The sequence below is a fragment of the Natator depressus genome, chromosome 7, assembly GCF_965152275.1.
Source record: "Natator depressus isolate rNatDep1 chromosome 7, rNatDep2.hap1, whole genome shotgun sequence".
In the NCBI taxonomy this organism is placed as follows: Eukaryota; Metazoa; Chordata; order Testudines; family Cheloniidae; genus Natator; species Natator depressus.
This window is the reverse complement of record NC_134240.1, coordinates 53,485,500-53,512,376: the sequence shown is the minus strand read 5'-3', so window position 1 is coordinate 53,512,376 and position 26,877 is coordinate 53,485,500. Positions and strand designations below refer to the sequence as shown.

The following is a 26,877-nucleotide window of genomic DNA, read 5'->3' as shown; positions in this document are numbered from 1 at the left end:
TCCAAATTGATTCCCGACTGACCGGTAGCTGTCTTGCGTTGCAAGCTTCCACAGGGCTATCGCCACTCGCTTCTCAACTGTGAGGGCTGCTCTCATCTTGGTATTCTGTCACTTCAGGGCAGGGGAAAGCAAGTCACAAACTTCCATGAAAGTGCCCTTACACATGCGAAAGTTTTGCAGCCACTGGGAATTGTCCCAGACTTGCAACACTATGTGGTCCCACCAGCCTGTGCTTGTTTCCCGGGCCCAGAATCGGTGTTCCAGGGCATGAACCTGCCCCATTAGCATCATGATGCCCGCATTGCCAGGGCCCATGCTTTGAGAGAAGTCTGTGTCCATGTCCTCATCACTCTCGTCACCGCGCTGATGTCGCCTACTCGCCCGGTTTCGCTTTGCCAGGTTCTGGTGCTGCATATACTGCTGGATAATGCGTGTGGTGTTTAATGTGCTCCTAATTGCCAGAGTGATCTGAGCGGGTTCCATGCTTGCCGTGGTATGACGTCTGCATAGAAAAAAGGCACGGAACGATTGTCCGCTGTTGCTCTGACGGAGGGAGGGGCGACTGACGACATGGCTTACAGGGTTGGCTTACAGGGAATTAAAATCAACAAAGGGGGTGGCTTTACATCAAGGAGAAACAAAAACAACTGTCACATAGAATGGCCCCCTCAAGGATTGAACTCAAAACCCTGGGTTTAGCAGGCCAATGCTCAACCCACTAAGCTATCCCTCCCTCTGGTATTTCAGGGAGGACTGAATCTCCATTAAAGTTTTCAAGGTGCCCCGGACAGACCTCACCAAAACGATTGTCGGCCATTGATTTCACGGAGGGAGGGAGGAGCAAATGAATACAAAACAAATCTGGTCTATTTCTTGTTTTGATCCACTCCATCTATCTTTTACATCTTTGGCTGGCAGCAGACGGTGCAGTAGGAAGGCAAGCCATCCACATCTCCTGGCTGCTCGGCAGAAGATGGTGCAATAGGACTGCTAGCCATCCTCACATCTCCTGCCTGCTCACCATAAGATGGTACAATAGGACTGCCTGCAGGACTAAAGAGAATGACCTGGTTGAGTCACTCCTAATTTAGTCCCTGTGCCCATATCTGCCCAGGCGCTCCTGACCGACCTTACCGAGGCATCCAGGAGCACCTCGGACACGATGAGGATGGTTTTCAGGCCTATTGCACCGTCTGCTGCCACAAGGCAACGGGTTGCTGCTGCTGTGTAGCAATGCAGTACCACGTCTGCCAGCACCCAGGAGACATACGGTGACAGTGAGCTGAGTGGGCTCCATGCTTGCCGTGGTATGGCGTCTGCACAGGTAACTCAGGAAAAAAGGCGCGAAACGATTGTCTGCCGTTGCTTTCACAGAGGGAGGGAGGTCCTGATGACATGTACCCAGAACCACCCGGGACAATGTTTTTTGCCCCAACAGGCATTGGGATCTCAACCCCAGAATTCCAATGGGCAGCGGAGACTGCAGGAATTGTGGGATAGCTACCCACAGTGCAACACTCCGGAAGTCGACGCTAGCCTCGGTACTGTGGAAGCACTCCGCCGCGTTAATGCATTTAGAGCATTTTGTGTGGGGACACACACAATCGACTATATAAAAACGATTTCTAAAAAACCAACTTCTATAAATGCGACCTAATTTCGTAGTGTTGGCATACGCATAGGGGGCTCCAAACCTTCTTCTGCCTAATGCTGTGAATCAGGAAAGCTGCTGCCTATTCTCAGCCTCCCACACCAACTTTTCAAAGGAGAAACCATTTGAGAGCAGAAATTGGGTTTAAAATACTCAGCTGCCACCTGGAGACTGAAGGCAGCAAGTATCAGTTTAAGCTCATGATGATTATCCATTGTGAAATACCACTGAAACTATTAGAGAATTTCTCAACAGGTAATTAGCATCTCTTTATGTATTTAGAGGGCCTGGGATTGATTAAAAACCACTATGGACTGTAATTGCGCCATGGCAATGCAGAATCTTCTTTTCCATTCCACAATCCATACTCAAATCCCTCCTTAAAATGTATTTCTGCAAAGCTTCTCAAAAACAGCCCACTAAGCAGATAAATCTGCAACAAAAGACAGACCCTCCACATGTATATTTTGTGTGTCTTAACATTCTATTCTGCCCATTTTCAACTGGAGCACCTTGGGGCAAGGAGTACCTACCTCTTCACTATATTTGTGCATTGCTATGCACATGGCTGGCACTAATAAAAAATCAAGACTCTCACTTTGGGTGTCAGACTGGCAGGTAGCAGACACCCTCTCGGCAGCACAGTCTGTTCAATGAGTGAGTGCATACGAAGACCAAGATTGACTGAAATGCAGCTCAGGATGATTGAACAGCACAACAGCTTTCAAATCCCAAGAAATCCCATGCTTGCAAAGACTTCCAGCACAAGATTTACTCCACTGCTGACCCTTTGCAGATTGAAGGAAGAATACACAATCCTAGGGAACAATTAAATAGGGCAGAGTGGGATATCCTATCTAGTCACAGTGGGATGCACAGTATCAAAAGATATTCTGCAACTTTAGATTCAAACTGTGAATGCATAGGGCCTGCATTACCATACAAAGATTCCAGTCTCAAAAGCTGCATGACTCACAACTATCATGCCATTAGATAAGGAACAGTCAAGAATAACTTCACTGGAGAAAAGCAAGCAGGGTCATGTTATGGAGCTTTAAGCCCCTACATCATTACAGGAAGATACCTAGAGAATGACAGAATTGTATTTAAAGGCCTACATTGTGTATCCGGAAGAGACAGAGGGCCACGACATGGGCACACCACTTGGCCCCAGCTCCACAGGTACAGCTGCACGAGGTGATCCTGCATCGGTCAAACATCACGGCCACGTTGTATGCACCTTTTGGTGGCACCATCTGCGGAGGTACCACTGTGGCGCTCAGGTGGAAACCTGTTGGAGAATAGGCCAAAGTTACTGTCCCCTGCGCATCAGTGTGTGACACTGTGCAGAATGCAAAGGAACACTTGTGCATGTGCACTTTAAAATTGTACTTTAATGTTAAACAGTAAAGTTCTTCTGATTATTAGAACAGCAATCACACTGGGACAGCAACTTGTTAAGTCTCCAGCACTGGGCTCTTCCCATTTGGCTGATGTCAGATGTATATCACATTTTAGCAGCAAGCCATCTACACCTTGCAAGAGATTAATCTATAGCCAAGGAAAAGCCAGGCAAGCTTGCACAAAAATTGTGGAACCTTGTTCAGCAGAGATGTTCAAGGCTGGACTACGCACCTGCATTAGGCATGGTTTAGGACGACTTAATTCAGTCCTGCTATATTGAAGATGAATGAGCTAGATGAACCCTAAGATGCTACTTCCAAACCAAATGATTCTAAGAAAAATCTTCTAACCAGATGAACTTTCAGAACGTTGAAATAAGTAAAATGGGGCAGCTCTCTGTTATGCATGAGCACCTATTAGCACTTTTGTCCACTACAGAAACCACCAACATTCAACAAGCCAGGAATTATTGCTCCAAAAGGAGTAAAGGTAAGTCCACACCTCCTTGTGATTTTGTAGATATCTATTTTTATAACTTGTATTCTGTGGCACTAAAGCATCTTCTTCTATGAAACTAAAATAAATGGTAAATAGAAATTACAGTGACCCTTTTAAAAAGAAACCAATCCAATTATTCCATGAGAAAACATAGAAGGAATTCAATTACATATATACTAGGGCTGTCAAGCGATTAAAAAAATTAATTGCAATTAATCGCGTTGTTAAACAATAACAGAATACCATTTATTTAAATATTTTGGATGTTTTCTACATTTTCAAATATATTGATTTCAATTACAACACAGAATACAAAAAGAAGAGGAGTACTTGTGGCACCTTAGAGACTAACAAATTTATTAGAGCATAAGCTTTTGTGGGCTACAGCCCACTTCATCGGATGCATAGAATGGAACATATATATTATATATACATATATCACACACACATACAGATAAGTTAGAAGTTACCATACAAACTGAGAGAGGCCAATTAGTTAAGATGAGCTATTATCAGCAGGAGAAAAAACTTTTGTAGTGATAATCTAGATGGTCCATTTAGACAGTTGACAAGAAGGTGTGAGGCTACTTAACTTAAGGAACTAGATTAAATATGTGTAATGACCCAGCCACTCCCAGTGGCTATTCAAACCCAAGTTAATGGTATCTAGTTTGCATATTAATTCAAGCTCAGCAGTTTCTTGTTGGAGTCTGTTTTTGAAGCTTTTCTGTTGCAAAATTGCCACTCTTAAATCTTTTACTGAGTGACCAGTGAGGTTGAAGTGTTCTCCTACCGGTTTTTGAATGTTATGATTCCTCATGTCAGATTTGTGTCCACTTATTCTTTTGCGTAGAGACTATCCGGTTTGGCCAATGTACAAGGCAGACGGGCATTGCTAGCACATGATGGCATATATCACATTGGTAGATGAGCAGGTGAACAAGCCCCTGATGGCGTGGTTAATGTGATTAGGTCCTATGATGGTGTCACTTGAATAAACATGCATCCGATGAAGTGAGCTGTAGCTCACGAAAGCTTATGCTCAAATAAATTGGTTAGTCTCTAACGTGCCACAAGTACTCCTCTTCTTCATGTGGACAGAGTTGGCATCAGGCTTTGTTGCAAGGATAGGTTCCTGGGTTAGTGGTTCTGCTGTGTGGTTGCTGCTGAGTCCTTGCTTCAGGTTGGGGGGCTGTCTGTAAGCGAGGACCAGTCTGTCTCCCAAGATCTGTGAGAGTGAGGGATCATTTTTCAGGATAGGTTGTAAATCTTTGATGATGCGCTGGAGAGGTTTTAGTTGGGGGCTGAAGGTGACAGCTAGTGGCATTCTGTTATTTTCTTTGTTGGGCCTGTTCTGTAGTAGGTGACTTCTGGGTACTCTTCAGGCTCTGTCAATCTGTTTTTTCACTTCAGCAGGTGGGTATTGTAGTTGTAAGAACGCTTGATAGAGATCTTGTAGGTGTTTGTCTCTGTCTGAGGGATTGGAGCAAATGCGGTTGTACCTTAGAGCTTGGCTGTAGACAGTGGATCGTGTGGTGTGTCCTAGACGGAAGCTGGCAGCATGTAGGTAAGTATAGCGGTCGGTAGGTTTCCGGTATAGGATGGTGTTTATGTGACCATCACCTATTAGCACAGTAGTGTCCAGGAAATGGACCGCTTGTGTGGATTGGTCTAGGCTGAGGTTGATGGTGGAATGGAAATTGTTGAAATCATGGTGGAATTCCTCAAGGGCTTCTTTTCCATGGGTCCAGATGATGATGATGTCATCAATGTAGCGCAAGTAGAGATGGGGTGTTAGGGGACGAGAGCTGAGGAAGCGTTGTTCTAAGTCAGCCATAAAAATGTTGGCATACTGTGGGACCATGCGGGTACCCATAGCAGTGCCGCTGACTTGAAGGTATACATTGTCCCCAAATGTGAAATAGTTATGGGTGAGGACAAAGTCACAAAGTTCAGCCACCAGGTTTGCCGTGACATTATCGGGGATACTGTTCCTGACGGCTTGTAGTCCATCTTTGTGTGGAATGTTGGTGTAGAGGGCTTCTACATCCATAGTGGCCAGGAGGGTGTTTTCTGGATGATCACCGATGCATTGTAGTTTCCTCAGGAAGTCAGTGGTGTCTCGAAGATAGCTGGGAGTGCTGGTAGCATAGGGCTTGAGGAGAGAGTCCACATAGCCAGACAATCCTGCTGCCAGGATGCCAATGCCTGAGATGATGGGGTGTCCAGGATTGCCAGGTTTATGGATCTTGGGAAGCAGATAGAATACCCCTGGTTGGGGTTTTAGGCATGTGTCTGCACAGATCTGTTCCTGTGCTTTTTCAGGGAGTTTCTTGAGCAGATGGTGTAGTTTCTTTTGGTAATCCTCAGTGGGATCAGAGGATAATGGCCTGTAGAATGTGGAGTTAGAGAGCTGCCTAGCAGCTTCTTGTTCATATTCCAACTTATTCATGATGATGACAGCACCTCCTTTGTCAGCCTTTTTGATTATGATGTCAGAGTTGCTCCTGAGGCTGTTGATGGCATTGTGTTCAGCACGGCTGAGGTTATGGGGCAAACGATGCTGCTTTTCCACAATTTCAGCCCGTGCACGTCGACGGAAGCAATCTATGTAGAAGTCCAGTCTCTTGTTTTGAGCTTCAGGAGGAGTCCACGCAGAATCCTTCTTTTTGTAGTGTTGGTAGGAAGGATTCTGTGGGTTAGTATGTTGTTCAGAGGTGTGTTGGAAATATTCTTTGAGTCGGAGAATTAATATGCAAACTAGATACCATTAACTTGGGTTTGAATAGCCACTGGGAGTGGCTGGGTCATTACACATATTGAATCTATTTCCTTAAGTTAAGTAGCCTCACACCTTCTTGTCAACTGTCTAAATGGACCATCTAGATTATCACTACAAAAGTTTTTTTCTCCTGCTGATAATAGTTCATCTTAACTAATTGGCCTCTCTCAGTTTGTATGGTAACTTCTAACTTATCTGTATGTGTGTGTGATATATGTATATATAATATATATGTTCCATTCTATGCATCCGATGAAGTGGGCTGTAGCCCACAAAAGCTTATGCTCTAATAAAATTTGCTAGTCTCTAAGGTGCCACAAGTACTCCTGTTCTTTTTGCAGATACAGACTAACACGGCTGCTACTCTGAAACCTGTCAGAATACAAAGTGTACAGTGCTCACTTTATTTTTTATTACAAATATTTGCACTGTAAAAAAGAGAGTAGTAGTATTTTTCAGTTTACCTTATACAAGTACTGTAGTTGCAATCTCTTTATTGTGAAAGTGCAACTTACAAATGTAGATTTTTTTTAACATAACTTCAACTCAAAAATAAAACAATGTAAAACTTTAGCGCCTACAAGTCCACTCAGTCCTATTTCTTGTTCAGCCAATCACTCAGAAAAACAAGTTTGTTTACATTTGCAGGAGATAATGCTGCCCGCTTCGTGTTCAGAATGTCACCTGAAAGTGAGAACAGGCGTTCACATGGCACTGTGAACACAAATGGCACAGCTACCATGAGAACAGGTGTTCACATGGTGGCTGGTGTTGCAAGATATTTACATGCCAGATGCGCTGAAGATTCATATGTCTCTTCATGCTTCACCACCATTCCAGAGGACATGCATCCATACTGATGATGGGTTCTGCTCAATTACAATCCAAAGCAGTGCGGACTGACACATGTTCATTTTCATCATCTGAGTCAGATGCCACCAGCAGAAGGTTGATTTTCTTTTTTGGTGCTTCGGGTTCTGTAGTTTCCGCATTGGAGTGTTGCTCTTTTAAGACTTCTGAAAGCATGGTCCACACCTCATCCCTCTCATATTTTGGAAGGTACTTCAGATTTTTAAGCCTTGGGTTGAGTGCTGTAGCTATCTTTAGAAATCTCACTTTGGTACCTTCTTTGCGTTTTGTCAAATCTGCAGTGAAAGCGTTCTTAAAAGAAACAACATGTGCCGAGTCATCATCCAAGACTGCTGTAACATGAGATATATGGCAGAATGTGGGTAAAACAGAACCAGAGACATACAATTCTCCCCTCCAAAGGAGTTCAGTCACAAATTTAATTAACGCATAATTTTTTTAATGAGCGTCATCAGCATGGAAGCGTGTCCTCTGGAATGGTGGTTGAAGCATGAAGGGATGTATGAATGTTTAGCATATCTGGCACATAAATACCTTGCAATACTAGCTACAAAAATCCCATGCGGATGCCTGTACTCACTTTATGGTGACATTGTAAAAGAGAAGTAGGCAGCAGTATCTCCCGTAAATGTAAACAACCTTGCTTTTCTTAACAATTGGCTGAACAAGAAGTAGGACTGAGTGGACTGGTAGGTTCTAAAGTTTTACATTGTTTTGGTTTTGAGTGTAGTTATGTAACAAAAAAAACGCTATATTTGTAAATTGCACTTTCACAATAAAGAAATTGCACTACAGTACTTGTATGTGGTGAACTGAAAAATATGATTTTTTTTATCATTTTTACGGTGCAAATATTTGTAATAAAAATAATATAAAGTGAGCACGGTACACTTTGTATTCTGTGTTGTAATTGAAATCAATATATTTGAAAATGTAGAAAAACATCCAAAAATATTTAATAAATTTCAATTGGTATCCTATTGTTTAACAGTGAGATTAAAACTGCGATTAATTATTTTGAGTTAATCACGTGATTTAACTGCGATTAATCAACAGCCCTAATATTTACATTCTCAGGCAGGATGGAAAAACCTCACTGACCCTTGGCTTCAGGGATAGCTACTATATACAGTGCATACCCATTCTCTTCATAAGGCAACTTCCTCTACAAATACTGACAGGTTTCAGAGCAGCAGCCGTGTTAGTCTGTATTCGCAAAAAGAAAAGGAGTACTTGTGGCACCTTAGAGACTAACAAATTTATTTGAGCATAAGCTTTCGTGAACTACAGCTCGCTTCATCGGATGCATTCAGTGGAAAATACAGTGGGGAGATTTATATACATAGAGAACATGAAACAATGGGTGTTACCATACACACTGTAACGAGAGTGATCACTTAAGGTGAGCTGTAACCAGCAGGAGAGTGGGGGGGGGGGGGCACACCTTTTGAAGGTGGGCCATTTCCAGCAGTTGACAAGAATGTCTGAGGAACAGTGGGGGGTTGGGGAATAAACATGGGGAAATAGTTTTACTTTGTGTAATGACCCATCCACTCCCAGGCTCTATTCAAGCCTAAGTTAAGTGTATCCAGTTTGCAAATTAATTCCAATTCAGCAGTCTCTCGTTGGAGTCTGTTTTTGAAGTTTTTTTGTTGAAGAATTGCAACTTTTAGGTCTGTAATCGAGTGACCAAAGAGACTGAAGTGTTCTCCAACTGGTTTTTGAATGTTATAATTCTTGACTTCTGATTTGTGTCCATTTATTCTTTTACGTAGAGACTGTCCAGTTTGACCAATGTACATGGCAGAGGGGCATTGCTGGCACATGGTGGCATATATCACATTAGTAGATGTGCAGGTGAACGAGCCTCTGATAGTGTAGCTGATGTGATTAGGCCCTATGATGGTGTCCCCTGAATAGATATGTGGACACAGTTGGCAACGGGCTTTGTTGCAAGGATAGGTTCCTGGGTTAGTGGTTCTGTTGTGTGGTGTGTGGTTGCTGGTGAGTATTTGCTTCAGGTTGGGGGGCTGTCTGTAAGCAAGGACTGGCCTGTCTCCCAAGATCTGTGAGAGTGATGGGTCGTCCTTCAGGATAGATTGTAGATCCTTGATGATGCGTTGGAGAGGTTTTAGTTGGAGGCTGAAGGTGATGGCTAGTGGCGTTCTGTTATTTTCTTCGTTGGGCCTGTTCTGTAGTAGGTGACTTCTGGGTACTCTTCTGGCTCTGTCAATCTGTTTCTTCACTTCAGCAGGTGGGTACTGTAGTTGTAAGAATGCTTGATAGAGATCTTGTTGGAAAACACTTCAATCTCTTTGGTCACTCGATTACAGACCTAAAAGTTGCAATTCTTCAACAAAAAAACTTCAAAAACAGACTCCAACAAGAGACTGCTGAATTGGAATTAAATTGCAAACTGGATACAATTAACTTAGGCTTGAATAGAGACTGGGAGTGGATGGGTCATTACACAAAGTAAAACTATTTCCCCATGTTTATTCCCCCACCCCCCACTGTTCCTCAGATGTTCTTGTCAACTGCTGGAAATGGCCCACCTTGATTATCACTACAAAAGGTTCCCTCCAACCCCCCCTCCCCCCCCCGCCGCTCTCCTGCTGGTAATATCTTACCTTAAGTGATCACTCTCCTTACAGTGTGTATGGTAACACCCATTGTTTCATGTTCTCTGTGTATATAAAACTCTCCACTATATTTTCCACTGAATGCATCCAATGAAGTGAGCTGTAGCTCATGAAAGCTTATGCTCAAATAAATTTGTTAGTCTCTAAGGTGCCACAAGTCCTCCTTTTCTTTCTACAAATACTGGTTACTCACTGAGACATTTTAAACGCCAGGAGCAGGAAAATGCTAACAAAGCATGCCAGTCCTTTTCAAATGTCTCATGAAGACCGCCGTCACCTGGGCATATCCCTTTTTAGCAATGAGTATCAGTCCCAAATCCTTTAATGTAGCCTCAATTAAATTCCTCAGACTTAGTATCTGTGCTCTTTTCTGCTGCACCACCTCCAAAATAATAATATTCAGCCTTGGAGACTCCGACACACTCACTGACCTGGGATGACAAAAAAAACGTACTTTTGCACAGGTATGTAAAACCATTCTCCCAGAAGCATCACAGTCAGGGTGGGCAAGCAGATGCACCCAGGCTACTGACATTTTATAATGATTTACAAGACTGCTATAAGCACTGCACACAATATTCTCTAACAATTCATATACAGTGTAGTACCTCTTGCTTGGTACTTAAACTCTATGCTAATACAAACTTGCTAGTACCTTGTTTATCTTTTTTATTGCTGCTGTGCACTGGGATTCAAATCCTCCTCCTGATCTGGGTGATTAGTGCATTTGAATGCCACCCAATCACTAAAGTGGCAGAAAAACGTGAAACAAAATCAAAACGAAAAGAAGCATCCACCACAAAATTACTGCTCATCACCAGCTACAGGTCTAATTTATGCTCTACATTTGGATGTTACAGCTCAAATAGTCTCTTCGCTGCTCTAGGAAATATATCAGGGGAGACAAGAAAAATTAAGAAGAAAAGAACGAGGAGTACTTGTGGCACCTTAGAGACTAACAAATTTGTTAGTCTCTAAGTGCCACAAGTACTCCTCATTCTTTTTGCTGATACAGACTAACACGGCTACTCCTCTGAAACAAAAATTAAGCATTTCACAAATCTGAGCTGCAGCAATATTCAGCTTATGCATGCTAGGAGAACCATCAGAAGAATTCCAGAGAAAAAGGACGGACATGGTGACAGCTTCATGTCAAGAGCTCGTAGTGACATTTTGCGTGTGTATGAAGAAAGACCTATTACAGAAGTTTGGGAAGGGGAGAATGGTTGTAATAGCAAAGGAGGAGGAGGAAAAGAACACTTCCTGTAGCATCTTCAACATTCAATAGCCATTTCAGAGATCAATCTTATTTTACCCATCTGTTTGCTTAGAAGATCATGCTGCATCATAATTGCGATTTCTCCCCTCCCTGCTGGAAAGCATGGGGAGAGGCACGCCCACTGCACACCTGGTTGAGCTGGTCATCTTTTAGAAGTCTCTAGAAACACAAAGAACTGTCTCTCTCCCTCTTGCTCTCCACTTTACCCCTATATTTGCCACTATGCCATTTTTCTACACATCCCCAGAAGAGCACATTACAAGGAGCTATATACTCACATACATTCATAATTTCCAAAATCAGGTACAAGAAACTGGAGGTGATCTGCCGTCCCCGCAAAAATGCAATGGCGCTAGAAAGCTAGTTGTGAGGGAAAGTGCGTAAGTGTTCAGTCAACAAGTATGAAGATCATGTGGCATTTTTTGAGTTTGACATCAAAGAGGATCATTCCAAATATCTAAACACCAAACCCTCAAGTTTCTTTCAAATTTGACAGCTAAGAAGAAGGTATGATCCTCACAGGCAGAACACTCCACACTAATGTTTCTTAGCCCTATCTAAGGCATCTTAACCCAGACCACTAGAGTTGTTAAACTGATGTCTTATGTATATAGCATCTATTTCTTCACAATAAAGTTGCCGTTTTGCTGACTGGTGTTGCTGAGGTTCTATTTCTCCCATAGACTCAGAAAAGAAGAAGTTTGGAAAGTTACAAGCAAGTGAAAAGAGGGGATTAGAAAGGAAGCATTTATGCCATCTAGCAGTCAGTGCTGCTGCCACTACTGCATTATGAATGTATCTCTTTACATTCAAAATGAAATGAACAGACTGCTTTTAAGTATGGTTTTTTTTCCACCTTGTAACATGGCAACAATGAGAAGTGACACAATGAATATGATAAATACGTTGTGTGGCAAGGTAACTCCTTTGTCTCATCAGACTTAGCACTTCCCCCTCGGGCTGTGGCAGGCCTGGGGTAAATCAGCCCCACTCTGGGCAGTGTTGGTCTTCCCTCTTCTGTGCTCTTTGGCCGTATTTTCAGGGTAGGCCTTCGGGTCAGCCTGCGGGGTGATCCTCCACGAAACAAAAAGGAAACAGTCTCTCAAACACAAAAACAAAGGGGGATAATTTTCCCTGCCTCCTCAGCGGGGTGGGGTGTTGTCCTGTTGCTTGCCCCAGGATGTCAGTCCTTCCCCGAGCAAACACTCAGGTTTGGCTTCCCCTATGGGAAGGAGCACAGCCTCTCACCCTGGAGAAGCCTATTTCCCTGCTGCCACTAGCCTGGCAGCAGCTTGTCTTTCTCTCTCCACTTTCTCTCACCAGAGGAGGGGTTTTAAAAGGTCTCAGGCAGCTCTTAATTGGATTCAGGTGTCTCTCCTTTCAGCTTGTAGGAAAAGGGGCCTTTAACATTCTAGGGCTAACATATCTTACCTCAAGCAGATCTTACAGGAGGGTGGCTCCCCGCCCATCCCACACCCCTGACCCTCCGGACCTTTTCATCAGGTCCCTGTCCTGTAAGGCCCCCCCCCCAACCAGCCGTCCCACCTGTATGCCTTGAGCTGGCTGCACGACCTGCAACCAGTTTGCTTCAGAACTGCGCCAAGGGCACATCTGTACACGCTCATGCTCTCTGTCTCTTCACCTTCATGTCCTGCCCCAACACTAAGTGACGGGACCTGTTGCCACCTAGTGAGGGTAAGGAACTCCGTTGGGCCAGCCTGTATTCTACCCTAGTCCCACGGCCCACCGGGGATATCAGCTGGCGGCTCCTTCACGGAGTTGTGAGCACGGGCGTGTACCTGGTGCGGTTCACCTCCATCCCTGACACCTGTCCCTTTTGCAGCATGAGGGAGACCCTGGCGCATGCCTATCTTGAATGCGCCAGGTTACAGCCCCTATTCCAGCTCCTCCTGGACCTCCTTTTATGTTTTTGGCTACACTTCTCCTCCCCCCCCCCCCTTTATATACGCACACTATCTGTGGCCCCACAAAGCCGCGGGACCCGCTCATCAACCTCCTCTTCACGATGGCCAAAGTGGCTATCTATAAACCCAGGAAGAGGATGCTGGCTGAGGGGGTTCTCTATGACTGTGGGGCCTATTTCCATTCCTCCCTGTGTTCACGTCTCCAGGCACAGTTCCTCTGGGTGGCATCCACTGGCTCCCTTGACACCTTTGAGGAGCCTTGGGTGCTGCCCGGGATTTCTGCTCGGTGTCCCCTTCTTCGTCCCTAGTTTTGACCCTTTGACCCTCACACCCATCCTTGTTATTTTTCTGTTGCCCACCGTAATTATTTGAGCCCCAGGTTCAGTGGATGCTCCCTGTAGGCTGCTCCCCACCTCCCGCAACCTAATATGAGCATCTTCTTGCAGCTGTCTGGCCTGACTTTGTCACAGTTGTTAGATGTGTGGTGAGCTCTCTAAATGATCTGAAAATCAAAAAGGAATCATGCAAAAAGTAGAAACATGGATGGATTGCTAAGGAGGATACAAAAGAATAGTACAAGCATATAGGGACAAAAATCAGAAAGACTAAGGCACAAAATTAGTTACATCTAGCAAGGGACATAAAAGGCAATAAGAAGTAGTTCTTTAAATGCATTAGGAGCAAGAGAAAGGAAAGCATAGGTCCTCTACTTGGTCAAGAAGGAGAGCTAATAATTGATGACATCAAGATGGCTGAGGTGTTTAATGCCTATTTTGCTGCAGTCTTCCCTAAAAAGGTTAATGGTGATCAGATACTTAACACAATAAATATTAACCACTAGTGGGAGGGAACGCAAGACAAAATAGGGAAAAAACAAGTTAAAGAATATTTAGCTATGTTAGATGAGTTCAAGTCAGCAAGGCCTGATAAAATTCATCCTAGGATACTTAAGGAACTAGGTGAAGCCATCTCAGAACGTTAGCAATTTCTTTGAGAACTCAGGGAGGATGGATGAAGTCTCAGAGGACTGGAGAATGGCAAATGGAAAACCTATCTTTAAAGAAAGGACAAAGAGGACCCAGGGAATTATAGACTGGTCAGCCTAATTTTGATACGTGGAAAGATACTGGAACAAATTAATAAACAATCCATAAGCACCTAGAGGATAAGAGGGTTATAAGGAATAAGCAGCATGGGTTTGTCAAGAACAAATCATGCCAAACCAATCTAATTTCCTTCTTTGACAAGGTTACTGGCCTATTGGATAGGAGGTAACCAATGCACTTGATATATCTTGATTTTAGTGAGGCTTTAAGGTGGGTGCACAACTGGTTGAAAGAGGCCCAGTTGCATTTCAAGATGAAAAGACCCTTAACTTTATCTTATGCAGTTTGCAGTCTTCCTTTCCTCCTTTTTAAGCCTCCCCAACCTCCTCCACTGGTCCAGTTGGTGTATGATTTTTACTGTCCTTTGTTAATTTTACATTAAGAACATAAGAATGGCCATACTAGTCAGACCAATGGTTGACTGTGTGTTGTGTGAAGAAGTACTTCCTTTGTTTTAAACCTTCTGCCTATTTATTTCATCAGTGACCCTAGTTCTTGTGTTATGACAAAGTGAAGGAATAAATAACACTTTCCTATTCTTTCTCAACAGCATTCATGATTTTATAGACTTCTATACCTCCCCCCCAGTCATCTCTCTTTTATGGTGAACAGTGCCAGTCTTTCTAATCTCTCCTCATTCAGAAGCTGTTCCATACTCCTACTCATTTTCATTGCCCTTCTCTGCCCTTTTCCAATTCTAAATTTTTTTTTTTTTGAGCGAGGTGACCAGAACGGTATGCAGTATTCAAAGAGTGGGTGTACCAGGTATTTATATAGTGGCATTATATTTTGTTTTATTATCCACCCCTTTCCTAAAAGTACCCAACATTGCTCCCTGTTGCCTTTTTATAACTAGAACAAGTTTTGATGGTAGTCTCCCCACATTAAATACTTTGTCCTTTTCTGTTGTTAGTTTCCCAGGCATTGAATTTCAGCCAATGTTTTAACGCATTCTGCATTTCTTTGAAGCCCAATAGCTATTGTACGGTTCTTTCTTCAGGGTCCTGTCAGCATTTCACTCCTGATATCAGTGATCTCAAACTTCAAATGAATCATATTTGGCTTGATTCCGCTGATTAGCTCCAGATTAGTCACTGGCCTGGTTGATAGCCCATATTCTGCAAATATGAGGAAGCACTGCCTCTTTCCGTAGAGCTCCAACTATTGTTATTACAGTAAGTCCTGGACTAGCTGAAATCCCTTAGGAGTGCTGAGCAGTGGCATTTTTATAGGCTGCCTCTATATGAAAAAAACATTGTGATCTACCTTCCAACTTGCCCATGAGGTCTATAGCAGCAGACGGCCATTAGGGGCTGTTACAATGCCTTTAGGCTGCTAATGGTATCAGGTCTATAAATCTCTTCCAATCTGCCCGTGCTATTGAGCGACTTATCTAGTGTCTCACAGAGACCATGGCATGGATTTAGACTAGCTTACAGGATAGAGAAAACAATCAGGGGAAATGATAGAAATTATGTCACCTCCCTGGTCAATGGGAGCCACTTTCATCGACCCTGTTCCAGTCCACTACTAAGACCCCTGAAGTTGTCCTTGGTTCTGTTAAAACTTCATGCATGCAAGAAATTCTTCCCATGTGGGCTGCACTAAGTGGACATTCCCTAAAATCCTGCCAGATGCCTTGGTCTTTTTCTCAAATCCCTCTTCCTTGCTTTGACACCCAAGGGGCTGTTTGCCATTCTGCTCTGAGTCAGACATCTCAAAGACCATTTTCTTTTCCCCTGCTTTGTGGTTCCCTTTCAATAGCTTGTCAGGCTGATGGTCCTCTGCCTCTTAATCTGTTCATTTCATATGCATCCAGAACAGAGCATTTATCGGCAATGGTGAGATTGAACAGCTCCATACAAATTTCCCTTCCTTGTTTCCACCTTCTTCCATCTTTCTCCTCTATAGCACATGCATTCAGCTTCCCCAGTTTCATCTTCAGCAGATGTGTGAGCAGCTGCAAGTCCTCCTGCAGCTTACATTTCATGCATGTGTAGCCCCCTCCTGATTTTGCCCATCTTCCAGAAACAGCAACACTAAGGGAATGTCTACACTCCAATCAGAGGTGTAACTTAGGCACAGTAGCAATGAAACCAGGGCAGTACACATTTTACAAGCCTGCTTGGGACCTGGGGAATGTACTCAAGCAGCTAGCCCATGCTGCCAAGGCATCATTGCTATCATTATTTGAGCTAGCTAGATCAAAGGCAGCTCACAAATGTCTACAGTGCTAGACTCAATCCTCTGATTACAGTGTAAACATACCCTTGGTCGTCTGCATCTGACTGTCTTAGCTCTTTCATTTGCCATTCTAATGTCCTTATTTCTCCTAATTTCTTCCTGTCTAAAATCAGTCAGTGGCCAACTAACTTGATATTCCTTCTTGTCTTGCCTATAAAGAGGAGGGTTATGGGAATTTTTTTCCTAGTTAAAAAAATGCAACAAATAAGGATTTGCCTTACAGTAACAAGCAGAAGAACAAGATGAGCACAGAGGGGGATGAAAACCAGGTTTCCTTCCCCTCTTGTAGTACAATTACATACATACACCTGCACACATGGATTCATCATAACTGCACATTTCATCTCTGCAGCACACTTATTTTACTAGCAGCATGAATTTCATCCTGCCATTAGAAAGCCAGGTTAATATATTAAGTTACTGATTAAAAAAAGTAGAGTATCATGGAGACACATGCAGTATATGAAATTTCCCCAAGAGATGCTCAGATCTAATTGTCAGGGAAGTGCCTGCTTTTCACTCAGTTTTCCACCTAGACTAATGGGGCTCTAAGAAGCAAAGTAACTTGTCCAGAGCTCCAAAGCGAAGAAGTGCACGGCTCAGCAGGAAGTTTAACCCAGGATGCTTCTGGTTACAGGTCCCCTGTTGTAGGCTTTAAACTACAGGAGCCCTTTGGGAAAAGGAGGCTCATCTTGAGTCTGTGGTCATACCATTACTCCTTTGTCTGAGCTATGATCTGAGACTATAAAATACCTATAGGAGCTCAGCTGCAGCATTCTTACCTATCTGCAGAGGGTCTTTGACAGCCCGCATCCGGAACAGCTGCTCCCCCCGCTGGAACTCATCCGCACTGCCATTCGCCAAGCAGGAGTACAACCTAAGAAAAGCAAACATAGTTCCTTTTCAAACACAATCTTCACTGGAAAAAAGCAGAACTGCATCCCATTCCCAACCTACGGGAGCACTAAGTGTTCACTGCTTTGAATACATAAGGATAGTTTTAGCCAAGAGACATGAAAGGGCACAAACTGAATTTGTTGAATTGATTATTTGGGTAGGTGAGACATAAGAGGTGAGTGACTGCAGTAAAAAGTTCTGCCTCCATATCACCATCGAGTGAAGATCCACTGTAAGTGGCTCTGTGGTTCTGTATGAGAGAGAGACAGATGTATCATTTAGGAACAGTGTCCAGCTGATGCACCGTCAGACCTAGTCATCAGTAATCCATAGTTGTTCTTCTCTATCTTTTGTTTTTGCTAGGGATTTGGGGTGAGTGAGTAGGAATGGTTATTTTTGAGACGAGTGGATCAAATCTGAAGTTAGTACTTTAAGGCTTGGGCCAGCAATTTAATATTGGACACATCTGAAAAAATATTTGGTTCACAAACTATATGAGCGATTCAAATTAAGCTTTAGATTAAAATTTTAAAGATTTTGTTAACAGAATTCGTCACAAAATGTTAAGAGCACTTTTCCTCACTTAAAAATGACATTCATAACAAATTAAGTTTAAAAGGAAATTTATGAACTATTGTTTGTACAGTGCTTTGATCATGTAAAGAGGCATATATATTTTTATGCAGGCTTAACGCAAATCGACTACACAGATTTTATTTTAAACTTTAAAAAAATCAGTTAAGCAGAAGGATGAGAAATTTCATACCTTTCTCAAGAATGGTTCTTCAGGGCTGAGGGATGCAATAGGGATTTAGAATGCAATGGCTCTTTCAAATTTATGGTAGTTGTGATGTTGCTCTGGCAAAAAAGCCAAGTAGTCACTAGTTGCAATTTCAATATTTTGGGCAGTTAATGACTGTTTCCAATTTTGTTAATACAGTGTTCATTATATTTTTTAAACATCTGTACGCCATCTTCTTTTTTGGGTCTTAAATAAGTTAGGTTTTGTTGAAAGTCATTCTTGCCTCACTTTTAAAGTGGGGACCTTCCTTTTCTGTCATTTTTCTCTAACACCTTATCTACAAAAATCATTAATTGCTGTCTAACTGATCCTGTGAGTTATTGACATTTGACACTTCACCAGGGATGGCATGGTATTTACCAGAGGCGATTTTCTCCCCAGTAAAATAATGGTTTTTACCTCTTTGGGAAAAACTAGTTAGTCACAGTTTAAGGCATTTTCTATTTTAAAAACTGTTTTGTTAATGAACACCACATTATACTTAGTTTTAGTTACATAGTCAAATTGTGGTTACACAAGGCAGCAGATTCACAGATTAATTTAGGATTGTACAAATAGAAATAAAACTGCAGTGGGAGCAATATTAATACACAATTATAATATTGAACATTGGAATGTTCTGGTATACATATTGGCTTGGTATTTTCTCAAGGAAGTTATACATGTCATGACTCATATTTCAGTATTTAATCTTATATAAACAACAGTCAAAAACACTCGACTGTACGAAAACCACAGTGCAGAGTTGTAGGCTTGAAGTATTAATCAATCAGAAGCATGCAGAGTTGCAGATTATCACTCCAGGTCCATTTGGGCACACAGTATTCTTTAGCATTCTTTGATGTAGTGGATAGACCGAATCTATTCCTCCGTTTTGAATGGATGTATCCAAAGTTTGAAAAAAATTGTTTTATGCTTACTGGACCCTACGCAATTTTTTCCCCCACTTTCCCGGTTCAAACTGGGTTTAAGCAGGTATTTACCGTGCCCTGTCCTAAACCAGTTTTTCCCCAGGAAACTGCCAACCCTGCATGTTACCATAAAGGCTTTAAAGTTAAACCTTCTTCAGAGACTCAGATTAGCTTTACAGGCCCTTTTTCAGTTCCCAGTGTCACTGGTTCCAAATATGTACCATGAGTACAGATTCCTTTTTAAGAGTCACCAAAATGCTTAATGAGATTTGCTATCATTGCACCCATTAGGCAAGTTACTGGATGTTTTTTACAGTCATCACAAACTGAAACTAGCTGCCTGTATTCCTCTACAGCTCTACTGTACACATCTGGGACTCCTCCTCCTGTAGGAACCTTCCCCTGTCTGTGAGACACGTTTACTCTCATCTAAGTAGTGAAAGGGGGCCCCTTTCTAAAGGAACTCCCGGAGCACTGCTTTAGTAGAGGGTTCTGGCTACGCACTGAATGCACGTGCTCGCATCCCACAACTGGAGAGATTTATGGGAAACTCCTGAACAACCACCAGATAGTCAAAATTCCAAAAGAACCAAAAGCAGAAAGATTATTGATCAAATAACCACTGATATATTTGAAACCACATAATAAATCGAACCACTTCTCTGTCCCACCCCTATTCTGGCCATCCAGGAGGTCAGTACCTCTCCAATTCATGACTAAGAGTAGGTCTACACAACTAGCAGAGGTGAGTCTCAGAGCCTGGGTCTACAGACCTGAGCTCACACTACAGCGCTAAAAATGTGTGTATACATTCGGACTTGGGCTGGAGCTTGGACTATGAAGCCCTAGAGGCGATGGGCTTCAGAGTCCAACCTCCAGACCAAGCCACAACATCTACACAACTGTTTTTAGCACCACAGCACAAACCCAAGTCTTAGTCTCACTGCCACAGACACCCTGAAAGACCTCTACAGGAATTCATGTCTTTTTCAGAATTTCAGATCTGTTAAATCCTGCCTCTTCAGCAACAAATTCAAACTAAGGAAAAACCTACACAAAATGTGCCTAAGATGCAGGCATTAGAATGGTACCAAGAGAGTGAGGGACCCCAATTTGATCCAAGATTCTCCTGTATTGAGATCAATTTGTTTCAAAGCACAAATGCGACCAGAACAGAATATATTACCTGATGTCCTCCTCGTTCTCTGGGAAGCTCCAGAAGGCGATCCGAAGCTGCAGCTGTTCAGGTACGGGGGGGTAGACTTTCTCCACTACCTCGAATGGAATGTGAAACGCAACCTGCTTCGCAGACAGTTCCACCAGTGGAATCACCAAACCATCTAACAGGACAAGCAATATTAGATACAATTACCCATAGGTAGAGCCAAACTAATCAGAGGCTGAAAACAGAAGGAATGGAAGCTACTCCTCTTATTTCTCTCCTCCAATTGGGTTTAGCTACAAGGGAGTGGCAGCATAAGACTTTTCTGGAGAGTCACCTGCCAATCCAATGTCTGTTCCCAGCCCCAGGGCACAGGAGTTGCACACTCTTGTGAACCCACCTGCTTGTGTGTGGAGAGTTCTGTTGGCCCAATAAGGCTTCAATGACCCAGATGTTTTGTTACCTGGACGTGCTGAATCATGCCAGACTTTTTATTGAAAAGGTAACAAATTACTTCACATATTTCTGTAAGAACCCTGTGGGGCGAATCCTTAAGGTTAGGCTTTTTTTCCATTTACCAGATAAGAAATTGCATGTTTTCATTCTGGTATAACCCAAAGAACAGCACAAGCCCCCTCTGCTGGTTCTGAATAAGTTTAAGTTACCCAAGGCTGCAGAGACTTCACTAATTATACTGCTGGACACACCTGGCTATGATATTCAGTGCTACAAAGGGATGCAGATTTATATTTTAAGGTCTGGGGTCCCCCCCCCCCCACAGGCTCTTCCATGGCCCCAATGAATCCTAATAAGAGGGCTAGTTTCTCTCATATCTAAAAATCCCAGTCAGTGAAAACATTCTCTTCCCTTCCACCCCAGAAACTTTTAAATGGAGGAAGGATGAGCTTGTGGCTAAAGCAAAGGAAGGGGAGTCAGGAGACCAAGGTTCTAATCCCAGTTTTCAGAGTAACAGCCGTGTTACTCTGAATTTATTGGTTAGTCTCTAAGGTGCCACAAGTACTCCTTTTCTTTTTGCGAATCCCAGTTTTGTCAGTCTGTGACCTTGGGCTAGCCTTACTTTCCCCAACTATAAAATGGACATAATATTTCCTAACTTCCAGGAACACTGCAAGACTAAACTGAAATCTGTAAAGTACTCATAGTTCCTCACACTCCAGGACCTGTACGATCGCATGATACAGGTGTCTCATGGTAACCAGAAAGGAGAAGCTTTCCAAGGGATTCAGCTGCAATACTCTGCCATCTCCTGCTCCCCTTTTACAGAAAATTGGTAAGGAAAAACTGAATTATGATAGGGATTTTGTTTATTCCACACAAAATACTACCGAATTGTGACTGGTATTAAGTGCAGATACACAGACATTAATTTATTAGTGCAGAGTTTACTTTTACCAGTACCACTGGGAATACGGTACTAGTGAATTTATCAGGAGCTCCTAGATCACCAGCTTCCCAATCCACACCAACTCCCCTACTGCTCTCCCTCCATCCTCTTCTTTAATCTGTAGAAGGGAATTGGTTATATAACTTAAGATCCCTCCCTTTCACATATCAACCACATCAAAATAATTACTAAACTGGACTACACTCCGTAGCCTGCTTTGCTCTATTCATCTCTGATGGGCTGGCTGGGAACAAAGGCTTTTCTTTTTACAAAACAGCTCCTGATACTCCAGCCAAAGACTCCTCACAACTGGTGAGTTGAGCTTTCAGGACCGGACTGTAGACAATGGAGAGAAGCCACACGGGCATGAAATTAGCTGATCTCCAGTCATATTAATCATTCATTAATATTAGCGTGTCCAGCGGTCCCAACCAGGATCAGGGCAGGATTGTGCTGGACACTTCACAAACACATCATAAGACAGTCCCTGCCTCAAAGAGTTTACAATGCTTCATATGCAGGAAAGACTCTCTCTGAACTCATCAGTAAGGCCAATTCACAATGGCTAGCTTGTGGGGCAGACAGGGACTGGCTGGCACTTTATAAGAAATGTTATGAACCATCGAATGAAATATATGAAGCAGGGATCCCGTGGGAGAAAAATATTATGTGATCATTAATGATCTACTTAACTTGTGATATTGTGGAAATTACAAATGCCACAACATTAGGTTTCCACCACAATTTTGACAGAAGGGGGCCCCATGCTCAGCCCCGGGTGGCCGACAGCAGAAAATTGCAGAATGGACTTTATTACCGCAAATAATAAGGTCCGTTATTACTTTTCCACAATTTTCCATGACTTGTCCACAGCTTAGCTGCAATTTTTTGACAGTCATCCTGCAATTCAAGTAGGGACATAGCAATCACATAATTAAAAACTGTATCATAATGCATATGTAGAAGGCAGTTGACCTATGGTTGCCTGTGAAACCTTAATTCAGGCATTCCCTAACTTTTGAGTTCTCAGCTTTCAAATTAAATAACTTTCTTTTAACCTATTTAATGTAATATTATTTATATTGTGACAGGGTCGGGCCAGATGGCTATAGGAGAGTAATAGAAGGCAGATATATAAGCCCCAGGCTAAGTAGGTCCCTTTTCCCTGAGTAAGGTAACAGGGAAGGTTCCAGAACAATCAGGAACCTTCTGGAGACAATTAAGACAGGCTGATTAGAACACCTGCAGCCAATCAAGAAGCTGTTAGAATCAATTAAGGGTGGCTAATCAGGACACCTGGGTTTTAAAAAGGAGCTCACTTCAGTTTGTGGTGTGCGTGTGAGGAGCTGGGAGCAAGAGGCACTAGGAGCAGAGAGTGAGAACGCGGACGGTTGGAGGACTGAGGTGTACAAGCATTATCAGACACCAGGAGGAAGGTCCTATGGTGAGGATAAAGAAGGTGTTGGGAGAAGGCCATGGGGAAATAGCTCAGGGAGTTGTAGCTCTCGCACAACTGTTCCAGGACGCACTCTAGACAGCTGCATTCCACAGGGCCTTGGGCTGGAACTCGGAGTAGAGGGCAGGCCCGGGTTCCCCCCCAAATCCTCCCAACTCCTGGTCAGACACAGGAGGAGTCGACCTAGACTGTGAATTCAGAAAAACGGCCAAGCTGAGGGCTGCCGTGAAGCTCCAAGGCGAGCAAATCCGCCAATAAGCGCAAGACCCACCAAAGTAGAGCAGGAACTTTGTCACTATATATATATATATATATATATATATATATATATATATATATATATATATATATATATATATATACACACACACACACATATACACACACACACACACAAAGGGCTGTCAACTGTTTAAAACAATTAATTGCACTGTTAAACAATAATAGAATATCAATTTAAATGTATTATAAATATTTTGGATGTTTTTCTACATTTTCAAATATATCGATTTCAATTACAACATAGAATACAAAATGTAGAGTGCTCACTTTATATTCATGTTTTTATTACAAATATTTGCACTGTAAAATCAAAGCATGAAGAGGCATATGAATGTTTAGTTTATCTGGCACGTAAATATCTTGCAATGCCAGCTACAACAAACACCATGAGAACGCCAGTTCTCCCTTTCAAGTGACAATGTAAATAAGGAGCAGGCAGCATTATCTCCCGTAACTGTAAACACAGTTGTTTGTCTTAGTGTTTGGCTGAACAAGAAGCAGGACTGAGTGGACTTGAAGGCTCTAAAGTTTTACATTGTTTTATTTTTGACTTGCAGTTATGTAAAAAAAAAAATTCTACATTTGTAAGTTGCACTTTCACAATAAAGAGATTGCACTACAGTTCTTGTATAAGGTGAACTGAAAAATACTACTACTTTTGTTTCTTTTTTACAGTGCAAATATTTTTAATAAAAATAATATAAAGTGAGCACTCTACACTTTGTATTCTGTGTTGTAATTGAAATCAATATATTTGCAAATGAAGAAAAACATACAAAAGTATTTATAATAAATTTAAACTGGTATTTTATTATTGTTTAACAGTGTGATTAAAACTGTGATTAATCGTGATTTTTTTTTTAATCGAGTTAATTTGTTTTGAGTTAATCACTTGAGTTAACTGTGATTAATTGACAGCCCTAATAAATATACATCAGTGTATGGTTTTAGTCCTCTCACTGCCACCTCTCTTTAGATTGTTCATTCTTAAATGAAGGGGCATAGTGCCTCTGCACACATCTGTATAGCACCCAACGCAATGGAACCCTGATCCTGACTGGGAGCACTTGGCGCTACGGTAATACAAACATTAAATAATTACCCAAGAACAGAAGTGCCTTATGAAGGGCACGAGCAATGCAATCAGATACATTTTATATATGTAGATCAGCCCATACCTTTTTTAGCTATCAGACTAAGGGAATCTTATCCCACAACTACTCAGGGTGGCAGAGATCCAGCCTACCCTGCGCTCTTGAAACTGCAGCCCTGGGCCCTAAAACCAGAGATACTGGAATGGACTTATCTCCAAGCACCCCGCTGCTTTGCTAAGACCCACTTCCATCCCCGCACTGGGACAGTGGCCCTGGTCAGGCCCACCCCACCCCCACCTCCCACCCCTGCCAAAGCCTTCTTTGTCCAGTGCCTAATTAATACAGTTTCAGATATTCCATGTTTTATGTCTCTTAATCTCTCTAACCAGCTTTTAAACCTCTGCTGGCAGGCAGAATGTAAACCAATCCAGCCCCAGTCTCTCCCTGCCCACCAGCCTCCAGGCAACATTTCAAAGGAAAACCCAAGCACTGATGTCACCAAGCGCTTTCCCTCACTCTGCCCAGAGACAGTCCTCCAGTCAGAACAGTCGGCACTCTTAACTTGAGAGGATGGGATAGGATGGGATGAAAATGCATGCAGCAGAACAGCCAAGATTTCCCCCAACACAAACAGGCCTGTCAAATTGAGGGATTACATGAACACAGATGGAAAGAGCATACACAGCTTTCAAACATCTACATTTCTGATCATCTGATTACACTGAAATTACTAGACATGCTAAGCAGCAGTCCCTTTGATTAGAAGGGCAGTTAATGGAGTCAGACTAGCATTGTTTTTCCAACACCAGAGGGATGTGAAACAGTGACCTTTAATCTGCCTTGAAAAGGGGGTGTCCCTATTTTGTGGTGCATTAATCCCATAGTTAAATCCAAAAGATCTAAGCATAACTGAATTACAAAGGAATGAGGGTGTCCCTTCCTTTACAGTTAACAGTGAAACCAGAGTTTGGAGGAGGAAAGACCAGACCCATTCTCATTTTCCGTCAAGTGCTTTCTACCATCTGCAACTGTCTGGCCATCAAAACCCCATGGCCATTTTATTTGTGAGACAGCATGAAATTTTAAAATCACATTTGTTACTACACTAGGTAACAATGCAGGCACAAATTAACACCTAAGATTACTATAACTAAAATATTTTTTAAAAATCATCCCTTTGTCCTTTCAACAGCACTTTGTTTTGAGTCAGTTTTCCCTGTTTGTCTGGGTCTTTCACACAATGCCAGAGGAGAAGAAAAGATCTAAAAACTTTGAAATGTGATTGTGAAACTGGAAAAGCTGACAAAGGGATCTGGGGGCAAGTGAAGTATCTGAAACAACGTTTAATTACAGGTTTCAGAGTAGCAGCCGTGTTAGTCTGTATTCGCAAAAAGAAAATGAGTACTTGTGGCACCTTAGAGACTAACAAATTTTAACTTTTCATTAGTATTTTCAAAAAACTTGTTTAGACAGCAAGTTGAAGCTGTCTCTCTCTAAGTGAATTTTTAGTGCTGGTGACAAAAACTGAACTGAGTCTCAGTGAAGGCAGTGAATGAGTGCCAGTTATTATGGTGGTTCATGTGATGTGCATATCTACTCACTGGGAGTAGGAATGAGACCATGGCATGGATTCACAGGATCGATGCTATGTCCCCAGCTTTGGAATAGTCTCTTGGAGCAGCTCCTTCAGAGTGCTCAACCCCCAAGGGATCTCATTCTTTCTTCAGGGTAGGCCACAGATCCTTAACATCTCCTGAGACCGATGGCTTGTCTACACTTAAAAGGCTAACCGATGTAGTTAAACCGATCTAATTTTCTAGTGTAGACCAGGTCTGAAGCTCTGGGGCTTCAGCACTCCTGCTTCACACCGTGAGCTCTGCTCAGTGAGTCCAACTGAGACAGACTCCTGGTAGAGACTAGCACACTCTTCAGTGACTAATGTACCTCACCCAGTATTTGCAGTGGCACTCAAACAGCTTTTCAAAACAGTAGGGCTTATTAGTCAATTGGCACACAGCATAGGAAATCCTTAGGTTAACAGAGAAACGAAGGTTAAAGCATAGACCATTCTGGTCAGCCCAGAGTCCCAGCCAAACTGTAGTGAATTCCACTTTCAGGCTCTGTCTCTCTCAGACCTTCTTAGGACATATCTACACTTAAAATGCTGCATTGGCGCAGCTGCACGGATTCAGCCATGCGTCTGTAGCGCTTTAAGGAAGACGCTGTAAGCCAACAGGAGTCAGTTCTCCCGTCAGCCTAGTTAAACCACTTCCCCGAGAGGCGGCAACTATGTCGGCGGGAGAAGCTCTCCTGCCAACATGCTGCTGTCTACACAAGAGGTTAGGTCAGTCTAACTGCATCACTCAGGGGTATGGATTTTTGTACATCCCTGGGTGATGTAGTTATACCGATATAGGTCTGCAGTGTAGACCTGAGCTTAGTTCTTCCAGAGCCAACTTAGCCCCCA

General features: G+C 42.7%; 1 protein-coding gene across 1 annotated transcript in view; it reads right to left on the bottom strand.

Annotated features, from left to right (window-relative positions):
* ZSWIM8 (zinc finger SWIM-type containing 8) overlaps positions 1–26,877 on the bottom strand; it is a 139,033-nt gene that overhangs the window by 53,222 nt on the left and 58,934 nt on the right. Inside the window, exons 2-4 of the mRNA XM_074958448.1 lie at positions 20,198–20,351; positions 17,184–17,278; positions 2,770–2,942 (exon numbers count right to left, since the gene is read on the bottom strand). Of these exons, the coding sequence (XP_074814549.1) occupies positions 2,770–2,942; positions 17,184–17,278; positions 20,198–20,351 (422 nt within the window). The remainder of the gene's footprint in view (positions 1–2,769; positions 2,943–17,183; positions 17,279–20,197; positions 20,352–26,877) is intronic.